Source organism: Pseudorasbora parva, chromosome 15 (assembly GCF_024679245.1).
Source record: "Pseudorasbora parva isolate DD20220531a chromosome 15, ASM2467924v1, whole genome shotgun sequence".
Taxonomy (NCBI): domain Eukaryota; kingdom Metazoa; phylum Chordata; class Actinopteri; order Cypriniformes; family Gobionidae; genus Pseudorasbora; species Pseudorasbora parva.
In genome coordinates, this window is record NC_090186.1 from 22,159,671 (window position 1) to 22,183,807 (window position 24,137).

Below are 24,137 nucleotides of genomic sequence, written 5' to 3' on the forward strand. Positions count from 1 at the left end.
GCTGTCAGTCACAACAGCTGTCTGTCAGTCAGAGAATCAAAGCTTCAGAGTCAAGCTTAACGTTATGGATTTCGATGACGGATTGGAGCCGGTCAGGAAGGCATCTAAAGAAAATCATCAAAGGGAGAAGACCAAACGGCCAAGGCATTCAGGGGAGGAAAAACATCCAAAGATTTATTTTGGTCATCGTGCGACTGAGAGTAACGTTAGTCTGTGTCATGCAGGCGCCCACACACACTCACTAGCTAGCTTTTCTTAATGGTATTACAGTAGAATAATATAGCCTATGGTGGATATATAGCGTTTTGCACACACACAAAAAAAATTATGTTATGTAGGCTATGTTCTGGCCAAAACTAACTCGGAATCTTTTATAAATTATTATTAATCAATCTTTGTATATACTATTCCATATATTTATGATGTATTGTTTTTTTTAACAAATTTAAGATGTTTGACAATGTTGCATTTTGGCATGGTTTTTGACTTATTTATGAACTATTTATGGACATTAAATTAAATAAAAAACATCCTGGATTTGAAGAATATTGTGTCCCTGGCCTACACTGAGCTTAAGTAATAGTTTAATGTACAAAAAATTGTGAATGAACTTGACTGTTGATGTCTTAAATAATAATGTCAAATAACCAACATTTCTCAAAATGGATATATCTCGTTTTGCAACGAAACTCTTCATATACTAACTAATTATGTCTGAATCAAAACCCAGCAAACAAGGAATACACAGCCATGTTGACAGCATATATAGGGATATACAGCCATCTAGAGGTTAAACGATGGTATTACAGATGATAAATGGTGCATAATTTAGAGTTGTGTAACTTTTTTAGTTTATTCTTAGCTAAAAACACTTAGTTCTTTCAAAAAAAATATGTACTCATTAATGTATATTTACTTATTTCAAGACATAAAGTACTCTCGTAAGTTTATAATATGCCATTGAAAATACATACGGGTGAGGGGTTCGAATGCCGGTCGCCATGTTGCCCCTCCATCTTAAAAGTACATTAGCCAAAGACGGACATACCCATAAATTCAAGCTTCGACCTTTCGCGTTTAAACACTCGATGGCACCGTACTAAAGAAACGCCGTGGACAGACGGAGCTTTCCTCACTCTTCCTCTTCTCGTTCAGTTGTGCTAAGAAGCGCCGCGGACAGAGAATACTAGAATATATAAACCAATTTGAGCGGAAGCTCTCGTCACTCTGCCACCGGCATGCTGAAGAAGCGCCACGGACAGACAGAGTTTTTTCCTCACTCTTCCTGTTCTCTCGTTCAGTCACGCTAAGAAGCGCCGCGGACAGAGAATACTAGAGTATATAAACAAACTCGAACCGAAGCTCTCGTCACTCTGCCGCCGACGCCATGCTGAAGAAGCGCAGCGTAGAGAATACTAGAGTAAGTTAGATGAGCGAGCTCAGGCTGTTGGATATGTCAAGAGCGCGGCTTACGTCACAGCCGTTTCTCACTGCAGCGTGCGCTTACTGCCAAGGAAGTTGTAATGGCTGCCTTGTCATGAAAGCGCACGCCCTTTCCACAGCGCGCGTTCGCTGACTAGAGCGCGACTTACGTCATAGCTAGGCCGATATCAATTTTTCATGTTGCGATTAATTGATTAAACTTTTATCACAGTATACGATATCACAATATTGAAATAAGTTGCAAAAAAAACATCGTCATAATTCATTCTTTATAAGTATTTTTCAGTATTTTAAGTCTTTAAGTATTAAGTATTTGGTGCTGTGATAAACAACACTGAGATTACAAAAAACGAATGGCTGTTTAAAAAACATAACTAGCAGTTGCTTTTGTTTGTGAGGTTTCCGGGGTAACTGCAGCATTCTGCAGTTCATCAGCGCCCTCTGCTGTCATTGAGCGGCACTTCATTAGCGCATCTTCTGCTTCACTCATTCTTTGATGCAGAATACTAGCCTGACAAGCCAGACCCACATCAAGATGTTTGGTCTGGAAACTCACCATAGACAGGGCTCAATCCGAGGGGCGGGATAAACGGTTGTCTTTCAAACTCCCTCTGCACGCGATAGGATAGCGCTACACCAACCGGAGCAACGACGGTGAAGGGGAGCTCGCTGACTGATTAAACATTCGCCGTATCTGGTCGGCTAAACTCCGAACACATCTTCCCTTTTTAAAGAATGACTTCAGTGCCTTCTTTTCTCAGAGGAAAGCTTAACTCCAAGTCTTCCGGAGGCGCGGGCAGAGCTGATTCGAAAGACCGCCGCCGTTCGCCAGTTTCTGTGTTACTAGAAGCACGCAAACGCAACTCGGCCGTCGTCATTATGGCCCCGCCCGCCGACTCTATACACGATGTGATTGGGCCGTCCAGATTCTGAGGAATACAACTCAGATAGGAATTGAGAGTTGCTAGACCACACTTGCGGGCAAATTAAATTTGCTGCCGCTAGGGTGCGTCTAGATTTCTAGGCTAGCAGAATACAGCAGTGATGAGGATTTATATGGTTGATGGGCAAAGTATTCTTGAGTGCATTATAAAAAATGTAATAATTGTTAATAAATTATAATTTACGATATTTTGAAGTGCCCACGATAACAATATTGTGCATATTCATTATCGTGATATATCGCATTACCGAAAATCGGCACGTCTAGTCAAAGCATGTGCTCACTGTCAGAGCATAACGGTGTCGGAATATGGCTGCCAAGCTAAGCCTTTTTTCACTCTATCACTTCTTCCAATCCCCGCTATTCAGGCGGCTGGAGAGGTTTTGACACTGTAGACAATGGCCCTCATTTATCAATCTTGCGTAGAAACGGGCGTATATGTTGGCGTAAGATTATGCTTCCACTCCTCTCACCGCCTGATTTATGAAACTGTGCGCACCTCTGCAATTCAGGTGTACGCAATACTTGCCCTTGATAAATCTCGCGGCTGAAAACGATCGTCATTAGAATAACACGCCCATATATATACAAGTCTCCGCCTCCCCCACGCCCTCATTTTACGCCATGGACACACGGAAGACGGCAAAGAAGCGAAACTTCTCCGACGTGGAGATCGGGCGCGCTCAATCATCTCACTAGTCCACTAGTCAGGGCACTGATTAGGACATCAGTCAATGGGCTGACTCCCTGATCAGTGCCCTGACTACTGAACTAGTGAGATGATTGAGACGCGCGCCATCGAGACCATCACCAGGGAAGTGGGGAAAAAAAACAAAATTGTTTTATTTAAGAGTATAAAGAGTGGGAATAAAGACACCCACAAAAACAAAATATGGACCCAAATTACAAGTACTGTTAATAGTGTGGGGGTTGAGAAGCGCACCCCAGCAGTTTAAAGCTGTTTGGATGATAAATTACCATCACAATGCATTATTTTACAGCACGTTTTGAAACAATTAGCATTTAATTTCGTATCACGGCACATGTATTGGGGTGTGCAATAGTGATGATGATGTGATGTGGAGTACCATTCATTCACATTAACATGTCACTCACAAATGACAATTTGTAAGATTCTTATTATTATTCTTCTTATTATTATTCTTGTACGCTTGTTATTTTATGTTTTTATTGATTTTATTATTATTTAAAAGAAGAATGGTCATTTTTATTATTTTGTCAGTCTGAATTATTTTAGTCCCAGTCCGTGCGCAGCTGCCGGGCCAGGCGAGCCGGTAAAGCGCACAGGCTCGCGACTGGAGGAATACATAAGCCTACAAATCAAACGCTTTGGTAAAGTCACACAAATTAAACATTGACGTTCATGTTGCACAAAAATAAACACTGAATGTTGTTGTTGTGGGTTTTAACAGTGGGTCATAATACAGCATATCTTGTCAGTGAGTTTTGTGGTGTTAGGAATTGTTTTTCTGCGCATTTTCCCACTAACTCAAACGTGCGTACACCACCTCCTGAGCTGGCGTAGGATTTGAGCGTGCCGTACGCCAACGTTCATATTGATAAATCTCAAAGTCACCGTGGGTTTGGGTGTACGCAAGGTGTACGCTGGAAATTTGGTGTACGCACTTTTGATAAATGAGGGCCAATGTGTCCACTACACAGTGTGCACCCCTACATAAACACTGTTAATTCAGCCCCACAAAATCACAAATAAATCTCGCCATGGACTTCCTTATATTCTCCCAGTTCCCAGGTGACTGAAGATGTAAATATTGCAGTCAACTAGCCTCTCCTTATATTCTTCCAGTTCCCAGGTGACTGAAGATGTAAATATTGCAGTCAACTAGCCTGGAGAGGTTTTGACACTGTAGACAATGTGTCCACTCCTACATAAACACTGTTAATTCAGCCCCACAAAATCACAAATAAATCTCGCCATGGACTTCCTTATATTCTCACAGTTCCCAGGTGACTGAAGATGTAAATATTGCAGTCAACTAGCCTGTGGTCAAACACGCTTGTCTGCACATGCGGTTTTCAGTCTAGACTAGAGCATAACGGCATTGTAGAATGGCTTCCATACCACCCAAAACTTCCTTACATTCTCCCAGTTCCCTTAGTTAAGCGACTAGAAATGAAATATTGCAGTCAACTAGCCTGTGTCAAACTCGCTCGTCTGCACACTAATGCTGTGTGCGTTTACCCCTGTGGACTCGCTTGCGCTGTGGGTATTCTATGTAGGTTACTACACACTGCACATTATTTACAACGACACACAAAAGAGCTTTTTCTATGTAGGAAATGTGCCCACTTTACAGTCTGCACTCCTGCACCCAAGCACTTTTCACAAAGCGCACTCGCGCCACGAGCACTATAAATGTGAGGCGCGTGCCCACTGCAAAGCCTGTGCCGCCAAAACCTATACACTATCCTCACAGTATTACAAGCTCAGTGTTACAGCACAAGCAACTGGGTTAATAGGCCCCTATTACTAAGCGGCCACTAAGAATACTAAGAGGCCATTTCTGGTATATCAAATTGGGTGTTGAACATTTAAAACAAGGTTACTCTCTACATTTTTGCTCAAATCGACTCATCCGGTTCTTTTCATTCTTCTTATGAAGCCCGCCTGTGACAGTCTCTCTAGAGGTTTTTTGACTTTCCATCAGTTGGGGATTTTGGGTCAGTCAGCACGCACTGCATTTTACATAGTGTTCCCATACGCCAGCCTTCCTCAAAGTGGGTGCCGCGGCACACTGGGGTGCCCCCTGACTGTGCCAGGGATGCCGCCAAAAAATTACGTAGGCTAAAAAATTTAAATAAAATAAAAATCTGAAATTTCATATATAAAATATATTTGAATTTACATAAATACATTATTCTTCTTTTTAACCCTTTCGCACGTACGATCACAAATTCACACGTGATTAGAATGGTCAGTGCATCACGTTCATTCAAATGTAATTTCAAATGTGCTTTCGGGTTGGCTTGCACTGAGCCAGAGACAGGCACGCTCAGAGCTGTAACATATCACAACTTTTCAGTATTTTCAGCCACATAATGTTTATTTTAGGTTTCATACATATACATACTAAAAAAACAATACATTTAGAGTTTGTAAAATACACAACGTTGAAAAATGAAGAGGCAATAATAATCCTTTTCTATTATAATTAGTTTTATTCATATCAGATACACATTGTGTAAGTAACTTTAAAGTTTACTCTATTCTTCTCCCAGTTCACCTGCCACTTACTTTTATGTATTTTGGGAGAAGTGGATGAATTCACGTCTTGTAAATCCAGCAGATCCGATTTTCTGAACTGCGCCTGCGGTGGCGATGGCGGCGCCCATCGCGCATACAGCTCAACTAACGCGATCGTTATAAAGGTGTTTAAACGACAAAACACTTCCACTTGTATATATTTGACAAACGGAATATATCTTACATTTCAAGCCATATCTAACAAATTTGTGAATATTCTGAATAAAAAAGGAAAAATGACATAAAAGCAGATCATCATTCATTCAGCTCTGTTGTTGCTGCAGTGTGTCATGTGATAAGCAATGACGCGTCACCATGAAAACCATAAAGTGACACATTAATAACGGTCGCTTTGAAAAACTCACGCTGGGGGGTCAGCCAGAATGTTGTATTTTTGTTATGTCTGCCCCTTTTCATTTTATTTTAACTTCATCCTGCACTTCAGTTTAGTTCTCCTGGTCAGGATTTGTTGTTGGGTTCTTGTATTGTACGGTCCACCTCTTACGGTTTTATGGCATTTGTGTCTCTGATTAATTATTTTGGGAATTACTTTGCAAACCTGTGTTTTTAAAGGTGCTTTAAAGTTGCTATTATTATTTTTATTGTTATTTACAGTTCGTATTATGCTCTGTTCATTACTGTCCTAACTAAAACAGGACATTTGCATTTAAATTTGGGTTATGCAGTGTTTTTAAATTATATTTTAAACTGGGGTGCCTTGAAATTTTATGCACTTTTGAAAGGTGCCCTGACTGAAAAAAGTTTAAGAAATGCTGCCATACGCAATACGAGGAACCTCTCGAAAGGGAACATACTCGGTTACTTTCGTAACCTCGGTTCCCTGAGAGAGGGAACAAATATTGCGTTCCACACAGTGTTCATGCTTCTCAGGTGTCGCTTCAGCCGATTTTTAAAACTTGACACCTATGGCGAATCTGGGTCTTATATAGCCTCCTGTATGCTAAGGCCATCCTTAAAAATATTTTGGCTTGCAGTAACAGTAAAAAAAAAAATTAAAAAAAGGGTCGGTAGGTAGGTAAAAAATTTTTTTTTCAAATTTTAATGTAAAAAAAAAGTTTCCAAAATTTTGGAAATCAAAATTTTTGGTGATGGTGATTACGTAGGTATGAATTTAAACTGACTGGGTCTTCAAGCCGTGCCTTCGGGCGCATAGGCTTATTGCAGGCTATATAGACCACAAACAAATTGAAATATTTGTCAAAAACATGTTTATTGCATAAATTTCAGATGCATTCATTAAGAAAAGGTTCCAACCACCGCTAGCTGTCATTGACTCAAAGCTGTCAACCCTCCCTTTTTTCCTGGGTTTCTCAGGTATTTAGCTCTTTTCCCGCTATCTTCCCATTTTAGTATTTTCCAGTGATATGTAATGTATATGATATGTATATGTATTCGTATTTTTACGCTCGATTGTGTTAACTCAGAACACGCAACTATCTGTGTCTCTGAAGTGGCTTGCACTTGTTGCTAAACCAACGCATCTGGTGATATAGACTAGTGTATTTGAATATTAAAAAGATTTTTTTTTTTTTTATGAATTCAATTAATTAAGTAGCTATAACCTACCCTTTACTGGTAAATATTACAGTAAACAAACATCACAGACAATGGCAGACCATTTTTTTCAGACGTTAAAATTTTTGTAATATGTATTGTCTCTCAGTTTTTTTGAAGAGACACTGCCCCTCTTTCCTCCTTCTTGACAGCCTACATTTACAATAATAGCTTTGATTAACATTAATGATGAAAAAGGTTAAAAAATCGTGATTGTTTGGATTGTTTTTCCTGCGGTCGAGCCACAGCCATTCACTAAATCAGTGTTTACCAACCTTTTTTCAGTCATGGCACCCTTTGAAAATGTTCTAATTTTGTGACACCCCCATACATATGTTACATTAGGGGTGTAATTGCTCACGGCTCGGTTTGTATCACGGTTTTCGGTTCACGGTTTCAGGTTCACGGTTTCAGTACGGTTTGGTATTTGGTGGTGGTGGCTGAGGAGATTCCCCCCTTCTATATGTAAAGCGCTTTGGGTGTCTAGAAAAGCGCTATAAAAATGTTGTTATTTGCCATGCTCAGGGAAAGAAAGAACTACTGTCAAATAAAAATAAAGAAAATAAGAACAAAAAACTTAAATACAAGCAGCAGCACAAATAAATACTATTGAGCAAAGATACTAATAAAATAAACAATGCTTTTCAGATTTTTTCAGGTAGGTCTAACATTAGTTTTTAGGTAGAGAAATTGAATAAATTAATCAAATGTTAAATAACTGCACATGTAACTGTTTAAATTAAAGATCAATCCTTTTTAAAATTACAAAAGCTATTCAATCAAGAGTAGTGAGTGATGTCCTTATCTTTTGTTTGACAGACAGCAGTAAAGGCTGCTGCCCGTTTAATACCTAATGCAGGGATATGCTCGTCTTTCTCGACTGTATAAAGTTCACTTAAGGCATCAGACTATGTCTGCTTGGATACTCATCAAGATCGACATATTGATATACTTTTTGTGTGAGTTTGTCCGTTCAAGCGCAAGACTTAAAAGAACTCAATATTTGCGCGCTGTGAGACGTGCGCGCGCTTTTGGACGAGCGCACAGAGACAGCTTCTCACACTGCAGAGTTCTCATTCGCGTCTTCTGGCGAATATACTGCATGGTTGATACTGTATGGGTATAATACACCCATGGGTGATGATGGCGAAAATGATTGGTCATACGGCAGCACTCGCATGCATTGAACACAGTTTACAAAGATAGACCGTTTTGCCCACGTTTTACTTTTATTATCGCTGTTGTAGTGTAGCCTATCACTGAGGAGCCAGCACGACGTGTATCCATAGACAGAACCATACATAAAGCATTATTTTTCAAGTTACAACCAGTGCCGCCGCTCCCACCACGCGCTGCGCGGAGTCGAGCAAAACACACGCTACCCATAGCAACGCGTTATGACAACGATATTTCAGACTGACAAAGACAAGATAAACATGGCTTTTCCGCCATTTGTTACTGTTTTGTACACGTTGGTATATTAATTATAATTCAAATTCTGTTTTATTGGCCACAATATAGTAATGATGAATGTTGAGAGCTGAGAGGGGCACTTTTGATTAATTTTCAAAAAGGGCACGGGCTCGAACCCCCAAGCCCTCCCCTCTTTAGTGCACTTGCCTGGTGTGTGTAACGTGTCCATGGTCCTGACTCCTGTCACAAAATGCGGCGAAATCTCCGACAGGGCTTTAATAGTCTAACGTTACAGTGAATGAGAGAATGAGCCAAAACGAATGCACGTGCAGGCCATAGACATCCGTTAACCATAGTGTAAACATAGATGACGTCACAGGTTTTTCTATAAAATAAAGAACGTCTTCGTATGTAGACCCAAGCAATTTATATATTTATAATACTTACTAAAATATATTTCATATTATTTTATTACTTTTGTATTAGTTGTTTGAAGAGTAAAAAAAGAAATTGGTCGGTCTTAATGCAAATTTACAACCGGCAAGTCGGTCGGACTAAAGGGAAAAAAATAAATAATTTGAGTCGGCCCTAAATTGACAGGGTCGGTCGGGTTACGGCAAACAAGAATATTTTTAAGGATGGCCTAATACAAGCCCCTTTTTCGGCGGTCTCTCTGGAGCACCCTCATTGGTTCGTTCCTCTCAGCCGCCTAACCATAGGTTCCTGCAGTTGCCGCGGCCCGGCCAATCAGAGTGCTCCTCGCACCGGGCTACTGCCGTGCAGCTGCACAGCGCTTTACATAGATACCTTTATCAGGCATGTGATTGGCTAAGGACAAAAAAGCAGGAAAATATACCATATTTTATAATATAGACCACCCCCACCCCGCCGCGCCGATCAAACTGGTGGCGGATCAATACGGACAGTAAAGCAGGACCCATAACAACTTATTTGAACAAAAAAATACATTTTATTGTAATAACTTTTTTGTACAGTATGAAAAAAAACTAATTATTTGGTGGATGCATTTTTACCCAATTTTAATAGCTAAATGTGCAACATGCACATGTTCATGTCAAAAGAAGGCCTCAATTTTTGTATGACTCTTTAGCCTTTGTAGAAAGCTTTTTTAGAGCCTCTACACGTTTCTTTTGGAATTTGCGCCTGGCATGATAAATTAATCTATAATGACGAAATGGGGGTGCAATTCACATTTATTCCACAAGGTGGCAATGTCTGATACCCAATGATGAAGTGACGTTTCACTCAGTTACCTCTGACAGAAAACGAAACAATTTACATTTACATTTACATTTACATTTATGCATTTAGCAGACGCTTTTATCCAAAGCGACTTACAACTCAGGAGAACAGGAAGCGATCCGTCAAGAAGAGGCAACGAAACACAAAAAGTGCCCTAAATACTAAGATTTGTACACTGCTTAGAGTAGCAAAGACCAGAAAAGGAAAGAAGAAAGGAGAAATAGAGGGGGATTTTTTTTTTTTTTTTTTTTTTTTTTAATGTAATTATATATATATATAATAATTATAATCTGCAAAACTTGAAATGGCTTAGTGATTTACTGCAGAAAGCAAGTATTAAACACAATCAAATATTAGTGTCACTGTCTCTTGATGATGGATGTGGTCAAGAAGCTGTCAGTGATCAAAATATTGATTTTGAAGACATTGAAAATGAGTTTGGAGAATATGCTGGAGATCGCGAATATGAGGCAGATGCTGAATATACTGGTAAACGATCTCTGACGAGGAAATATGATGATGGTATTAAACATCTGCTCAAACTGAACCCTTCCAAGCTCCAAAAAGTAACGAAATAGGTTTTATTTTATTCTTCTGTAGCTGTTACATCACTCTAACATCAGGAGTTTTATATATTATCGCGACAGGTAGAGGTCTAACGTTATCCATGTTAAATATAGATCTGGGTAAGGTTCTATATTTAATGTAAGAATGTTTGGCGAAACAGTCATGCATTTAAGGGTTAAGCTATGGAATGGCTTCAGATGACTTTGTCACCCAAACTGACGTGAAAAAAGCGGGGGGCGCCGAAAAGCGCGCTGTTTGCATATATAGCTAGTGCTAGCAAATACAAGTAATGTTAGCTGTCAAGTTAATGTTAAATGCAGCTTAAACATCCTGCCATAGTGGAAAATCAATCAAAATCGATCATCTAATCAATCGACAACAAAGTCAAATTAGTAACTTATAGGTTATATATAGACACAAGCAATAGTATACCCAGATCATCCGATCCGGCGATGTTCTTGTCACGATACAGTCCTTGTTGCCAGTGTTGCCAACTATTTTCCAAGGAAAGTAGCTAAAGCCTGCCAAAAAAATCGCTAAATGTCACTAGATGACGTTATGCGTTAATTAGCATATTAGTGACGTCATCACGCCGTCCTTGCGTTCAGCCTGCGTAACGTTTTTTCATTTAGCCTACTATATTTTACAATAATATAATAGCCTACAGCCGATTGTCCAATAAATGTTTTCATTTCCTATACCTTTTTGTCATACAATATATGATATAGTGAATTACAAAAAAAATTATGTGTAAAATCTGAATTGAGAAACTGGATGAACTAAAGCTCTGTGAGAGAGTAATATAAGTGATAAGCACAAGAGATGGAACTCATCATAACTCATTTATTTAAATATAAAACAAAAGAAGCAGATAACATTAAGTGAGAAATCGATGGCAACCTTGTGTGCTCATGTGTAGCTCGCTCATTCACGTCTGTCAGCTGCTGTCTGTAGGCGCGAGCAGCTCCCCTCAGCCATTCACTGAACAGGGCAGATGCAGAGAGAGGTGTGTGTGACAGAGGGGAAATAAGACCTCGCGCTCGCAGGACAGTACTGCCGACATTTATAAACTAAAGTAGCTGAAGTTTGTCCAAAAAATCGCTAGAGGGGTCTGAAAAGCCGCTAAATATAGCGACAAAGTCGCCAAGTTGGCAACACTGCTTGTTGCCCATCCCGCGATCGTGGTTTCGTCCCGGGTTACCATGGTGACGGCTGTGAGATGACGGTCAACCCCCCAATCCCCCCCCCCCGCCCCCGCCATTTTTTTTTATTTTATTTTTACAGATCTGCATGATTTACGCAGGTCACATTTTCAGGTCGGAAAATCCGGAATTCCGGATTAATCCGGAAAAATCACATCCCTGCTTTATTAATAAAGTTTTGCTTCATATTCTCGAGAAAAGGAGTTTTTCCCATACGCAATACTCGTTCCCTCTCTCAGGGAACCGAGGTTACGAAAGTAAAGAAAAAGAATTTTACTTGCCCGACGGACAAGAGCCTGAAAACAAAAAATAACTAGCAAATCACCAAAATGCACAAATTATTGTGCATTAATTTAGTGTAAGTGGCGATCGATAGTGGTGGATAATAATATATGATAAACTGACGATAATAAGGTCGCGCTGTTGACAGTCGTGCAGCCTCTCGAGGAGAAATTACAACTCTAGAGCGTTTAAGCTGTTTCCTGAATACCATCACAACTGAAAATGTGTGATTCAGTGTTTGAATGAATCGTTTGAATGAATGACTCAATGGCTGACTCATTAAGACAGCCACCTGCTCCCACCTACTGGAGGTTTAGTTTCATGTTTAAACATACTTTCCAACATTTCTTATGTGTCTATTCAAAACTACAAATCTCAAAACATTATTAAATGCTGTTGTAATTCTTCAGTGTAAATTATTTAATTTTATTGTTAACAGCCCTTATAGTGTCTTAATTTAATTTAATGTATTGATCAAATTTAAAAATATAAAATTAAACCTGAAGCATAGCCTATATTTATTAAGATTAGGGGGGAAATGCCCTTTATAAAAGGTAAAAAAAAAAAGATTTAAATATGTCAAAGCTGATTGAACACTGGTGAGAATATTGCTTCAGAATAAATTATAGTTACCACACACACACACACACACACACACACACACACACACACACACACACACACACACACACACACACACACACACACACACACACACACACACACACACACAAAATAAATGAAAAAAATCGAACTTTTTTCCAGACAAGCACATTTTTTACTCGGACAAGTGAATGAACGATTTACTTGTCCGAAGGACAAGCACATGAACATGCTTAATGTCAAGCCCTGGGAGTCTTAAAATAGTTAAATAACATCTTAAAACTTAAATGAACGTGAGCAAATGAGATGCGTGTGACTGCGCGTTAGAGCCACATGATGTTCGGCGGGAGACCATTTTAAAGTGACAGCTACACTGATGAACAAAGAAATAACGGGAACAGAAAAAAGATGATCATTCTATATTTAATGTATTATTTATGCAGTTAGGAAAGCTGTTTGATAATTATTACATTTCTATATCTAACAGGGAAGGCAACTGGTAACTAGGGCTGGGACAACACAAAAAATACGTTGACGGAAAATATGCGCGTCGATTCGTCAAACTCAAAATAAAGTCTAAAGTCTACAGCCGCGCATTCACGCGCTTTGTTGTCACGGCTACATAAACAAATTTCTTCACACAGGAAGACAGATGTTTTGGTAATACTTTATCTATTTTAATCACAAAAACAAACGTTTGCATCAAGTGAAAGCATCGGGCACATTGGCTAACGTTACCTACATAATAAGCTGTTTTAAATTTAAAATGTTCAATGTCTTATCGCGCTGATGTGACCGAGGGTATCCATCCTCTAAGTGAGCACAGTTTCATCCCAGGTCTATTCCGGTTTTAAACGGAATATTGGCGCCCGTAATGCACTCCACATGTAACTGTTTTCACTGTCATGCGCGGATGCACGTGGCGTTTCTGTTGTGTGTCAGCCACGGGGCGGCTGTGTGGCGTTTTCTCTGCCTTTGCACACTTGAAGCGGAGGGAAGCCCTATTCTTAATATTAAATAGCCATAAATAGCCTACTGATACAGCAAAGACAACGTCGGCAGTAGCCTATTGACCACATATCTATGGTATTGCCGGCAAAATAGGCTACAGAATATTTCGTTCTATACTGGCAGTTGTAATATTTCAAAATCGATAATAGTCGTTTTTTATTATTACAATTAGGCCTATATCTGCATTTATGTTAACCTAGAGACTTTCAAACATGAAAATGTCATTTATTAATATGTATTCATGTCAAAATGATATATAAACATATTTTCCTATTCTATTTTGCCTGGAGACACTTCCAACACGCTCGCATGTCGCGTGAAAAATAGGTGGTCTTCTATTTCTAGTATGCACGTGTTTTCCGCGCATCACGCAGGCAGTGTGCAAACTCCAAACTGTTATCATGGGAGCCGAAACAAAAACGGACACGCCACGCAGCCAAGACGCTCACGGCACGCTTCAGTGTGTCCCCGGATTTGATTAGCCAACTTGTTGATATTTAATCAATGGCCATAGCCTGTAGGCTGAGTTGCCAACATAGAAAAATTGTATATTGTGTTTCTTTGTTGTTGGTTTATACTTATTTATGTGTGTGTGCGTGTGTGTGTGTGTGTGTGTGTGTAAGGTTTTATTGAATGCATTGCTCTTGTATAGTCTTTTACTTTGGAATTTTAAAAGCAATAAACATATATTGCAATGTTAAGGAATTAGTTTTTTCATTCAGATAATTAAATCAACATGTATAAATTGCTATTAGGCAATTAATCAATCAAATCGAAATCGAATTGGGCAGGGAAAATGAATCGCTAGATTAATCGTTTAAAAAATAATCGTTTATCCCAGCCCTACTGGTAACTATATATTTTTTTTAATAATGAGTTTATTTAAAAACTGTTTTAAGTTCACTTAAATTAAACGTTTTTTTAAAACCTTATACATGTTGAAATTGGGTAGCTTTAATTTATACTGTAATGTAACGTCATTAATGTTTCATAGAGACATTGGTGTCAGTGATACTGGCCTTCATTCATAAAAAGATGCCATTACAACACATTTATGCTGTCTTTAAATTGTTTCTACATTAATTTGGAGAGTAACTGAAATTACAATACCAAAATATTAAAAACTCCAAAAATATTAAAGTTTAGTTTATTATGTTCTAATCTAAAAAGATAAATAGAATTCCTTATTTTGTTCAAATGAGGGATTTTTTTTATCTTCTTGTACCCCCCCCCCCCCCCCCCAAAAAAGTCATACTTTCACAAGATTTTTTTTTTTTTTCATAAAAAAGTTTTATTTAAACCATATGTTAAATTAAAAAAAAATTATCTGTTTTCATTTATTGATGGGTCATTGTAGCTGATGATTATAATAATAACAAACAATAAAGATTTTTTATTGAACAAAAAACAAAAAAACAATAAAGATTTTTTAATACCGTGAAACAGTGATATTTTCTGAGACGATTTTCATTCCGTGAAAATCTCATACCGTTACAACCCCATATCCAGGCCGTATCCAGAGTAGACGGTGGACCTGCGCCTGGACATGACCAACGCATCCCTTAAATGTCCGCAGAGAGCGTGTCAATTAAACTCCCCCCTGTCACGCAGGCAGTGTAAGCTCTAACCGGTTAACATGGGAGCCAAAATAAAAACGGACACACCACGCAGCAGAGACGCTCACAGCACGCTTGCAGTGTGTCCCCGGCCTAAGACAAAATTCTGCTGACTGATTTTGCAGATTGTTCTGTCTCATGATCCAGTGTCAGATCTAATATTCTGACTAGGAGGCATTATCTAACAATTCAAGAAATATTTGTGTGCAAAAAAATATGCATGACTATACAGTTATAAAATGTACAAATCAATTTGGGGTTAAATTCAATATCTAAAGCATGATACAATGGGTCTCAGGTGTATTGTCATACCTGCTCTTCAGTTTGAGCGGAGTCTCGAAAACGCACTGCAACAGATCTGGACCGTCTTCTGTTACCTGTGCCCCCACTCCCATCTCTTAAAGGGGATGTGGGAAGGTAGTGCCTCCTGTCTACAGGGCAAGAGATAGATATCTGGAACTATTGTACTGCTTAGTACTGTAACTGTTTTAATGCTTACTGCACACTGTATAGTGCAGACTATATTTTGTAAAGTAGTGTGTACAATGCAATGTGTGTACAAATATATTTAACAGCAGAATGCAACACTATTATTCAAATGTTTTGGAAAAAAGAATCGTATGTTCATCAAGCATTTATTTGATCAAAAACAATTGTAATATTATTACAATTTAAACTGTTATCTGTTGTTTAAAAAAGTGTGAAGGCTAAGTTCAATTTTCAGCAGTCATTAGTCAAGTCTTTCATATCCCTTGATCCTTAAGGAATCATTTGTATATTCGGATATAAATATTTTTTTTTTGTGATTTGTGCGATCAAAATTACTGATTTTGTGGTGGTAATTTTTTTTAGAAATTTGCACACACAAATTTTTTTTTTTTTTTTTATGATTAGGATACCACATTTACCATAATATGCAGGGCTGGCTCTAGCTCTTTGGTTGCCCAAGGCGAGATTGAGTTTTGTGTACTTCTCAACAAGCATGCATAAGATACGCTATCAACATAACATACTGGTCTTTTAAAATTTAAATTACATCCATGTAGGTTATTGTCAGTGAAGTTATGTTTAATACGTAGAAAACGAACTATCTAGCTAACTAGTGATAACTTAGTGACAGCAATAAAACGTCCAATACCGTCCAATATTAGTTGATAATATTGATAATACTAAGTCAATTAATTTTGTTTGACACCTTAATGGCTAAGATGAGAAGATTTACCTCTATAATGGGCTCTCTTTTGATCTTCCTTTCTCTTTTTCTGTCCCTGTGCACCTAAGGGTTTAGATCGCTTTTTTTTGGATGAACGTGCCAGTGATGAGCACGTCTGACCTAACGCCTGAACGCTCCCAGCCAATAATCGCCAATAATCACCATCAATTCAATCTAATAATCAGGTTGACAAGTAATTAAATGTGTGGCAGAGAGGGGGTTGGATCACTTTTACTCGGGACATGCTAACTGGCAACATAGGATTCCATTCATTATGCTAAGCTAGCGGGAACCCTGCCAAACAAAGCATGCACTGACTGTGTGTGTGTGTGTGTGTGTGTGTGTGTGTGTGTGTGTGTGTGTGTGTGTGTGTGTGTGTGTGTGTACAACAGAAAGTATTAAATAAACAGTGTTTTTTAAGTATATTTAATGTTGAATAACACTGCATATTCTTCACTGTATAAATTAAGTGCATTATTATTACATTGAGACATAGCTCTTCTATACAACATTAATTCTGTCACAATTACTTTGTTAAACTGTACTTTTATTTTGACAGGTTGCCCTCTGCTTCTAATTTTGTGAATGTGTGTTTATGATATGCCGATAGAATGAAAGGTAAAATTATCATGAAGTGACTGGAGATGCATTCATGTCTACATTTTTAGGTGGCAGAGGCTGAAAAACACTGCAAGTTCCTTGTTTACCAATACTTGTGAGGCCACAAATGCCCTCACTAATATAGTAAAACATGAAAACAACTGACTAGTGAGGACATTTGACTGGTCCTAACTAGTTTAAAAGGCTTATAAATCAGCCAAATCAAGTTTTTATTTAAATCTATTGTTTTGCACATGTTTCTGTGATGGGTAGGTTTAGAGTTAGAAAATATCATTGACCTGATATAAAATCAATGGAAGTCTATTTAATGTCCTCACTAACATGTGACCCCGTCTGTGAAACACCGGCTAAAGTCGCAAAATTTAATTATGAGATTTTGATCATCAAAGTGCCATAGCCATAAAAATGACAAAAATAGGTAATTTGTGTTTATTGCTGTAAATGATAAATTATACCAAGGGGTTTGAGATACAATACTCAATTTTTAATTCATTACATTATAAATACTGAAATTAGTGATTTTATTGACACTACACTTTATACTTTTGCACAAAAAAACTATCGGATGCGGGCTCCCTAAACACCGATTTTAATCATCTCAGGGGGGTTTCATCACAACAAGACCAGCTGATTCGTATGTTATTCGGTTCAGGAACTTCTTTTTTTTACCATTAGGAAGAGAAAGACATTAACATTAATCGGCACGAGCGGCCATCAGACCATCGCGACTTAAGCCGGGTTCAGATGTCTGGCAAGATATTTTCGTGTCATCGCCAATATTGTAATATTTTCTTCTTTGTTTTGTAGCTCAACATTGTGCCAATAATAACCATCTTAATTTAAAGTCATATTAGGCCTGCTATGTGTCAATATAAAACATGTTGTGGATGGTGATGCGTCAGATTAATGTTTCCCAACCGGGGAGCGCGGGGTGCCGCGTAAAAGATAATAAAAGAAAAACGTGGGAAAATGGTCTCTCTTAGTAAACTTTGTTCAATGCATGTGAGTGCTGCCGTATCTTCGAATATGAATACGGGTGTAGAGCCAGAAGACACGATTGAGAACTCTCATGCGATTGCGATGTGAGAAGATTTGTCTCTGTGCGGTCATCCGAAAGCGCACATGCACGTCTCAGCACGCAACTATTGAGTTCTCTTTCAAGTCTCGCGCTTGAACGCACAAACTCACACAAGAAGTAGCCGATGTCAACATGTCCATCTTGATGAGTATCCAAGCAGACACAGTCTGAATATGCCTTAAGTTAACATCCAGTCGAGAAAGCGATACCCCTGGGTCTTAAAGGAGCAGTAGCCATTACTGCTGTCTATTTAATGTCAAAGATGATAAGGAATCACTCACTTGTATTGATTGAATAGCTTTTGTAAGTTTAATAAGGATTCATATTTAATTTAAACAGTTAAATTTTCAGTAATTTTTCATTTGATTACTTTGTTTAATTTATTTACCTAAAAACTAATGTTAGACCTACCTGAAAAGAAAAGAAAAATGCATTGTTTTATTATCTTTGCTCAATAGCTGCTTGTATTTAAGTTATTTGTTCTTTTTAGGGCCGGGACTTTAACGCGTTAATTAAGATTAATTAATTACGGGACTTTAAGGCGTTAATTAATTACGCAAAAAAATTAATAACAATTTTAAGCATACTTATTTTTGCACCACGGAACGTTTTTCAATGAATGAGTTTCGATGACCGATTATACTGAAACACCAACTAGCTCTCACGACAACAAAAACAAACCATAGTGAACATGAACGAAGAAGCTGATGAGACCGCTTTGCTTGGCCCCTTGGATGGGAAATTTTGTTGGAAGCATCGACAAGAGCATGGTTGTGTGCAAGCTATACAACAAGGAATTTGCGTATCACTGCAGTGCATCGAGCCTCAAATATCACAAATATGCTTTTGCTACACTAAAATGCAAACATTACACTGGTCTGCTGGACTGAAATCAATAAACAATATTTTGTTGATTAAGCTTATGCATTTAGTCATTATTCAATGGTATTCTAAAAATCCATGTGAAAAATTACTTCTCATTGTTCTCAGGTGCGATTAATTTCGATTAATTAATTACAAAGCCTCTAATTAATTAGATAAAAAAAAATTAATCGAGTCCCAGCCCTAGTTCTTAGATGAACCATACAGAAACCGTAAACCTGAAACTGTGAGCCTAAAACCGAATCGTGAGCAATCTGTACCATTACACCCCTAGCGTAACGTATGCGAGGGGGTGCCACAAAATTTAGAACATTTTCAAAGTGCACCATGACTGAAAAAAGGTTGGGAAACACTGGATTAATGAATTAAGTTATCTAGGCTATTTGACATGGCAGCACTTAAACGTGAGCAGGAACAGAAAATAGCTGATTGCTTAAACAGCTTTTCCTATATTAATCTCGGTGGAATTACCCCGAATAATGATATAACCGGATCTATTGAAGAAAGTGCAGGTTGAGGGTACATGAGGGTAAATAAATGATGCCAGAATTTTCATTTTTGGCTGAACTAGCCTTCTCTTTATTTTTACTCCAGTACTGTACTTAATGTAGCCCAGTAAAATAATTTAAGTTAGAGATTTTCTACTGAAATGTAATATATTAATTAATTTATATATTAATGACTTTTTCCATGGATATTTAATTTTATTAATAAATTTATACAAATAATTTCAATTAATTGACTTGGTAATTGTTGCTACATTCAAGCTCTTGTACCCCCAATTCTTTTGAATGTTTTTGTGCTTTTTGGACATACACATCATAATAAATAGGCCTGTTTTACAAACCTTTAAGAATTGTCCCATAAATGTGTCATATATCACTGAAAATGGGAGAATCTCAGCTTTAATGTGGTATATGGCTCATATTCAGGATAATTATGCATCACATTTGTTCCAGTTTTAAAAATAAGCTTGTATAAGTGTTTACATTGGTATTTCTTAAAAACATGCTTTTCTGAACCTAAAATTCAGCAAATCTTTAACATAGCCATACTCCGTTAATATAAGAGATATCAAGGTAATATTTTAACAGAATGTTCTTTACATTATGTAGGATGATTTTATGTAGAAAACAGTGAATAACAAAAAATTACTTTAGGAGGGTTTTCACAGACAGGGTCACATATAGTGAAACGTGTGTGTGTGTGTGTGTGTGTGTGTGCGTGTGTGCGTGCGTGCGTGTGTGCGTGTGTCAGAGGTAGGGTAAATTAAACCATGCATCTCCATTCATTCACGGAGACAGAGAAAGAGGCAGGATTCATATTTAAACATCTTTTTTAATTATCTTTTTGCAGCTTAATATTTACAAACACGAATATATCGCAATTTGATTTAAAGGTCCCGTTCTTCGCGATTACATCTTTCAAACTTTAGTTTGTTTGTTTGGGATTAGTTGGAGATATACTGCATAAAGTGCATGATGTATTATGGTTCTTAAATTAACAAGATGGGTATAATAACATTATATTAAGATTTGTTAATTTTATTTACAGATGTGTTCCTTATGTTTCTATTTACTTTATTAGTAAGTGTGTAAATTTGTTAGGCTTAGTTTTTATGTGAACTTGGGGTATACTTGGGGTACAGGGTTACAAAAGTAAGAGTGCATGCATAGTTGGTGTGTTAAGAGCCCCATATCTGGAATTGTTTAAGGACTTTAAAGGGTCATGAAACCCCCCTGCTGCAGCGGTGTTTTTTCACACCTTCGATTCGAAAAAGCTTGTTAAAAGGGGAGTGGTCGACTGTGAAAAGGTGGGATGGTATTGTGTGGAAAGAGGGAAAGTTTGCATAAATAGGGGAGTGTCTGTCAGTAGGTGCTGAGCGGTTCTGAGACATGTTCTTGGTTCACGTTGGCATTGTTTACCACAGTGAGATTAAATGAGGGATGAGTACAGCGAATGAGAGAGCTATGAGTGGCGTGCAGCAGAGATCGCAAATCATTCAGCTCTTCAAAGTTCAAACCAGCATAATTCAGTGAGAAATGAAAATAAATGTTATTCTGCATGACGAAATATTTTGCAAACGTGATAAAACTATATTTGTCCAAATATGCACGCTGTTTGGCAAGATGAACAACGCGCCGACGTGATAAGAGAACGTGAACCACCCAACATGCGATGTGATAAGAGATGTGTAATTCTAGATCGGGGTAAAAGCGAAGGGGTTTGAGGCTCCATAGTCTCGACCGCGCATCTGAAGCACAGAGCGACGCGCGCTGGGTTGCCGTGACGATCCGCGCTGTCTATCACTCGGCAGCTAAATCTAAATTTGTCCAAATATGCATCACACTGTTTCACTAAGAGCCCGAACCCATGCGGTTTAGTGCATGGCTGTGACGACAAATAAAACGGAGAGGACGTGGCTTTTGTTCATTAGCCTAGAGATTACAGATTGGTTATTTTGCACTCCTGACATAGATAGTCAACGCTTGGAGGTTCGGCGTGCGATCCCTCAGGTGAATTTTACTTTACCGAGCCTTTGTAGCAAAGGCTTCCACAGACGGCGCCGGTTACAGCTCGCTCGGCGCCCTTTACGTTATTTCGTATCAGCACAACGCCTAGCTTTCCTCCGTGACTTTTCCGCACGCTGCTTCCAAAACTTCCCCACCATATCTCTACAATAATGATGGAAGACGAGCCTGACAGAAGTGACTGTCTCATGCATATTAACTAAATTATCTTGTATGCATACTACAGCGCAGGGATTGGACTGAATGAGCTTTATGTCATGAATATATATCGAGAATTGCTCAGAGCGGTCGACGTCAGCATGTGCCCAGCTGCCCATACTTGGGCCGAAAAGGCCGTGCCGACGTCAGCATTTGTGACGTTGCTCCGACTAAACTTTTCAAACCGGAAGACAGAAATCGCTCTGAAAAATGCAAAAATAACTATTTTCACATATGCATACCATTAATGAGTACCCTTAGTGTTTTCAATGATGTGCAGCCTATACATATCTGTTTACATCTCAAAAAAAGTGTTTTGGGGTTTCATGACCCTTTAAGTCCACCCTGGCAAAGATACTAGTAGTTTTAGTGGGAAGAATATACTGCGTATCACATATTAGCATTAACACACTATTACAAATAATAAATGTATAGAGAAGTTTCCACTCATTTAATCAATGTTGTAGCCTGTGCTGTACCTGAGGCGCTGCCATCTTCTAGGTCACTGGTGTGCAGTGTGGAGAGGGAGGTGTTCCTCAGCCGCTGCCCCTGCAGATGCTGGATGGACTCCTCTAAGCTCTCCCTCAGCTAGAACACAGGACAAGCACTCAAAACAACGCACTTATCTGAAATCTGAGACAATCCCATACAACTCTGGGTAGTTCGGTAGCAATACTCACTGTTGCCATGGCTTCAGCTTGGTCGTCTGTGTGTTCCTTATACTGTCCCAACATCTGATCCACTTTGTTTAGATTTCGGCTTGTATCCTGCACAAACGCATAAGCTTGCATGTCAAAAGACCCAGCTGTACACAACAGAACAGACATTCACTCAATGAAAGAAGGCAGATTACCTGTAGAGTGTTTGCTAAAGTGTCGATTTTGTCTGATATGTCTGATACATGTGTATCCCTAGGAAACCTGCTGTCAGGTCTTCGGGTCTCTCTGACCCGAAACCGATGCCCCCTGGGTCTGTCATAGGAGTTAGATTCACTGGAGGAGTCCATGCTGACATGAGCCAATAGCTGAAATTAAGGAATAGCACTAAACTGAAATCAAAAACTATACCTTTCCAATTCTGACACATGCATCATCATCCTAGCTAGTAGACGAGTGTAATTATACCTGACGAGAAAGTATTCAGATTGATTACATGCTTAAGACCGTCAGTCTTATGAAAATAAAGATGTTTTTGTAAACATTCGACCTAGCACAGAATTGACGTAAGTTAGAACTACCAAGCTAAGTTAGTTAGCTTTGCGCTTGCAGCCTTTATTTGTATATTTTGTTATAAAGCCTTGTCCGTTTGAATAATATAATAACGCTTCCGAATCACAAAACTGTAAAGCTACAAGAAACATACATAAGACTAACCCTACCCGTGTGCGTTTTGATGGTTATCTTAAGTAATAAATGTAAGGCACCGACATCCTCTGCTATGGCAACTTGAACTGGCCGCCTAACAGGAATACAACAAACGCGGTGAATCATGGGAGTTGTAGTTTCGCCACCAGCCCCACCAAGCAACTCCTTCATGAAATCAAGTCAAGTCAACTTTATTTATATAGCGCTTTTACAATGAAGATTGTTTCAAAGCAGCTTCACGGTGTTAAACAGGAAAATATTACAGCACAATTTAATTCTACTGTGAAGTCGCTCTGGAAAACGGAAAATGTTATCAACATTAATGTTTGTTTATTTATTTATTTATTTATTTATTTATTTATTTATTTATTTATTTATTTATTTATTTATTTATTTATTTATTTATTTAAGAAAAATATTTCAATATATAGCGACAATGTTTTTTTTATAAACAACGACTATATATATATTATATATATATATCAACAAACTATATATTATATATATATTAGTTGTTGTTTATAAACAAAAACTTTGTCGCTATATGATATATTGAAATGAACTGATAACCGCCGTTTTCCAGAGAGAGAGAGAGAGAGAGAGAGAGAGAGAGAGAGAGAGAGAGAGAGAGAAAGAGAGAGAGAGAGAGAGAGAATAATAGTTGTCATTATTATAAGGCAGAGTATCATTAGCCTAGACTATCTATATAAATGCATTTTATACATTTGATTAATAATGTGTTTAAAATAAAACAAATGCACAGCGCTGATTGTGCAGCTCTCCAGGACTGAAGGAAAATTAGTTTAGCCTTTCAGAAAATGCAGCTTCATTTGGAAAGAGACATATTGATGATGTAGCCTATAAGTAAGAATATACATCTCGGATCTATTTTACTGACCTAATTTGGAGTAGGCAGTGAGTCAATTATTTAATTAATTCATATTCAATATAAATTAATTTATTAATTCATTATTTCATTGAATAATTATTTTGGGAACAGATAACTTAAAGATCTGGCAACATTTTTCATACATAGGCTTTTTTTT

At 38.1% G+C, this 24,137-nt stretch overlaps 1 protein-coding gene across 2 annotated transcripts in view; it reads right to left on the minus strand.

The window, feature by feature from the left end:
* Positions 1-23,242, minus strand: part of LOC137041283 (centrosomal protein of 128 kDa-like) — a 143,153-nt gene extending 119,911 nt beyond the window's left edge. Inside the window, exons 1-5 of one of the 2 annotated variants that reach the window (XM_067417378.1) lie at positions 23,106-23,242; positions 22,581-22,751; positions 22,408-22,494; positions 22,207-22,315; positions 15,517-15,635 (exon numbers count right to left, since the gene is read on the minus strand). In XM_067417378.1, coding sequence (XP_067273479.1) covers positions 15,517-15,635; positions 22,207-22,315; positions 22,408-22,494; positions 22,581-22,733 — 468 coding nt within the window. In that variant the 5' untranslated portion in view covers positions 22,734-22,751; positions 23,106-23,242. Of the gene's footprint in view, positions 1-15,516; positions 15,636-22,206; positions 22,316-22,407; positions 22,495-22,580; positions 22,752-23,105 lie in introns of those variants that run through there. The other variant, XM_067417379.1, reaches the window with a different exon arrangement.
* Positions 23,243-24,137: the final 895 nt, after the last annotated feature.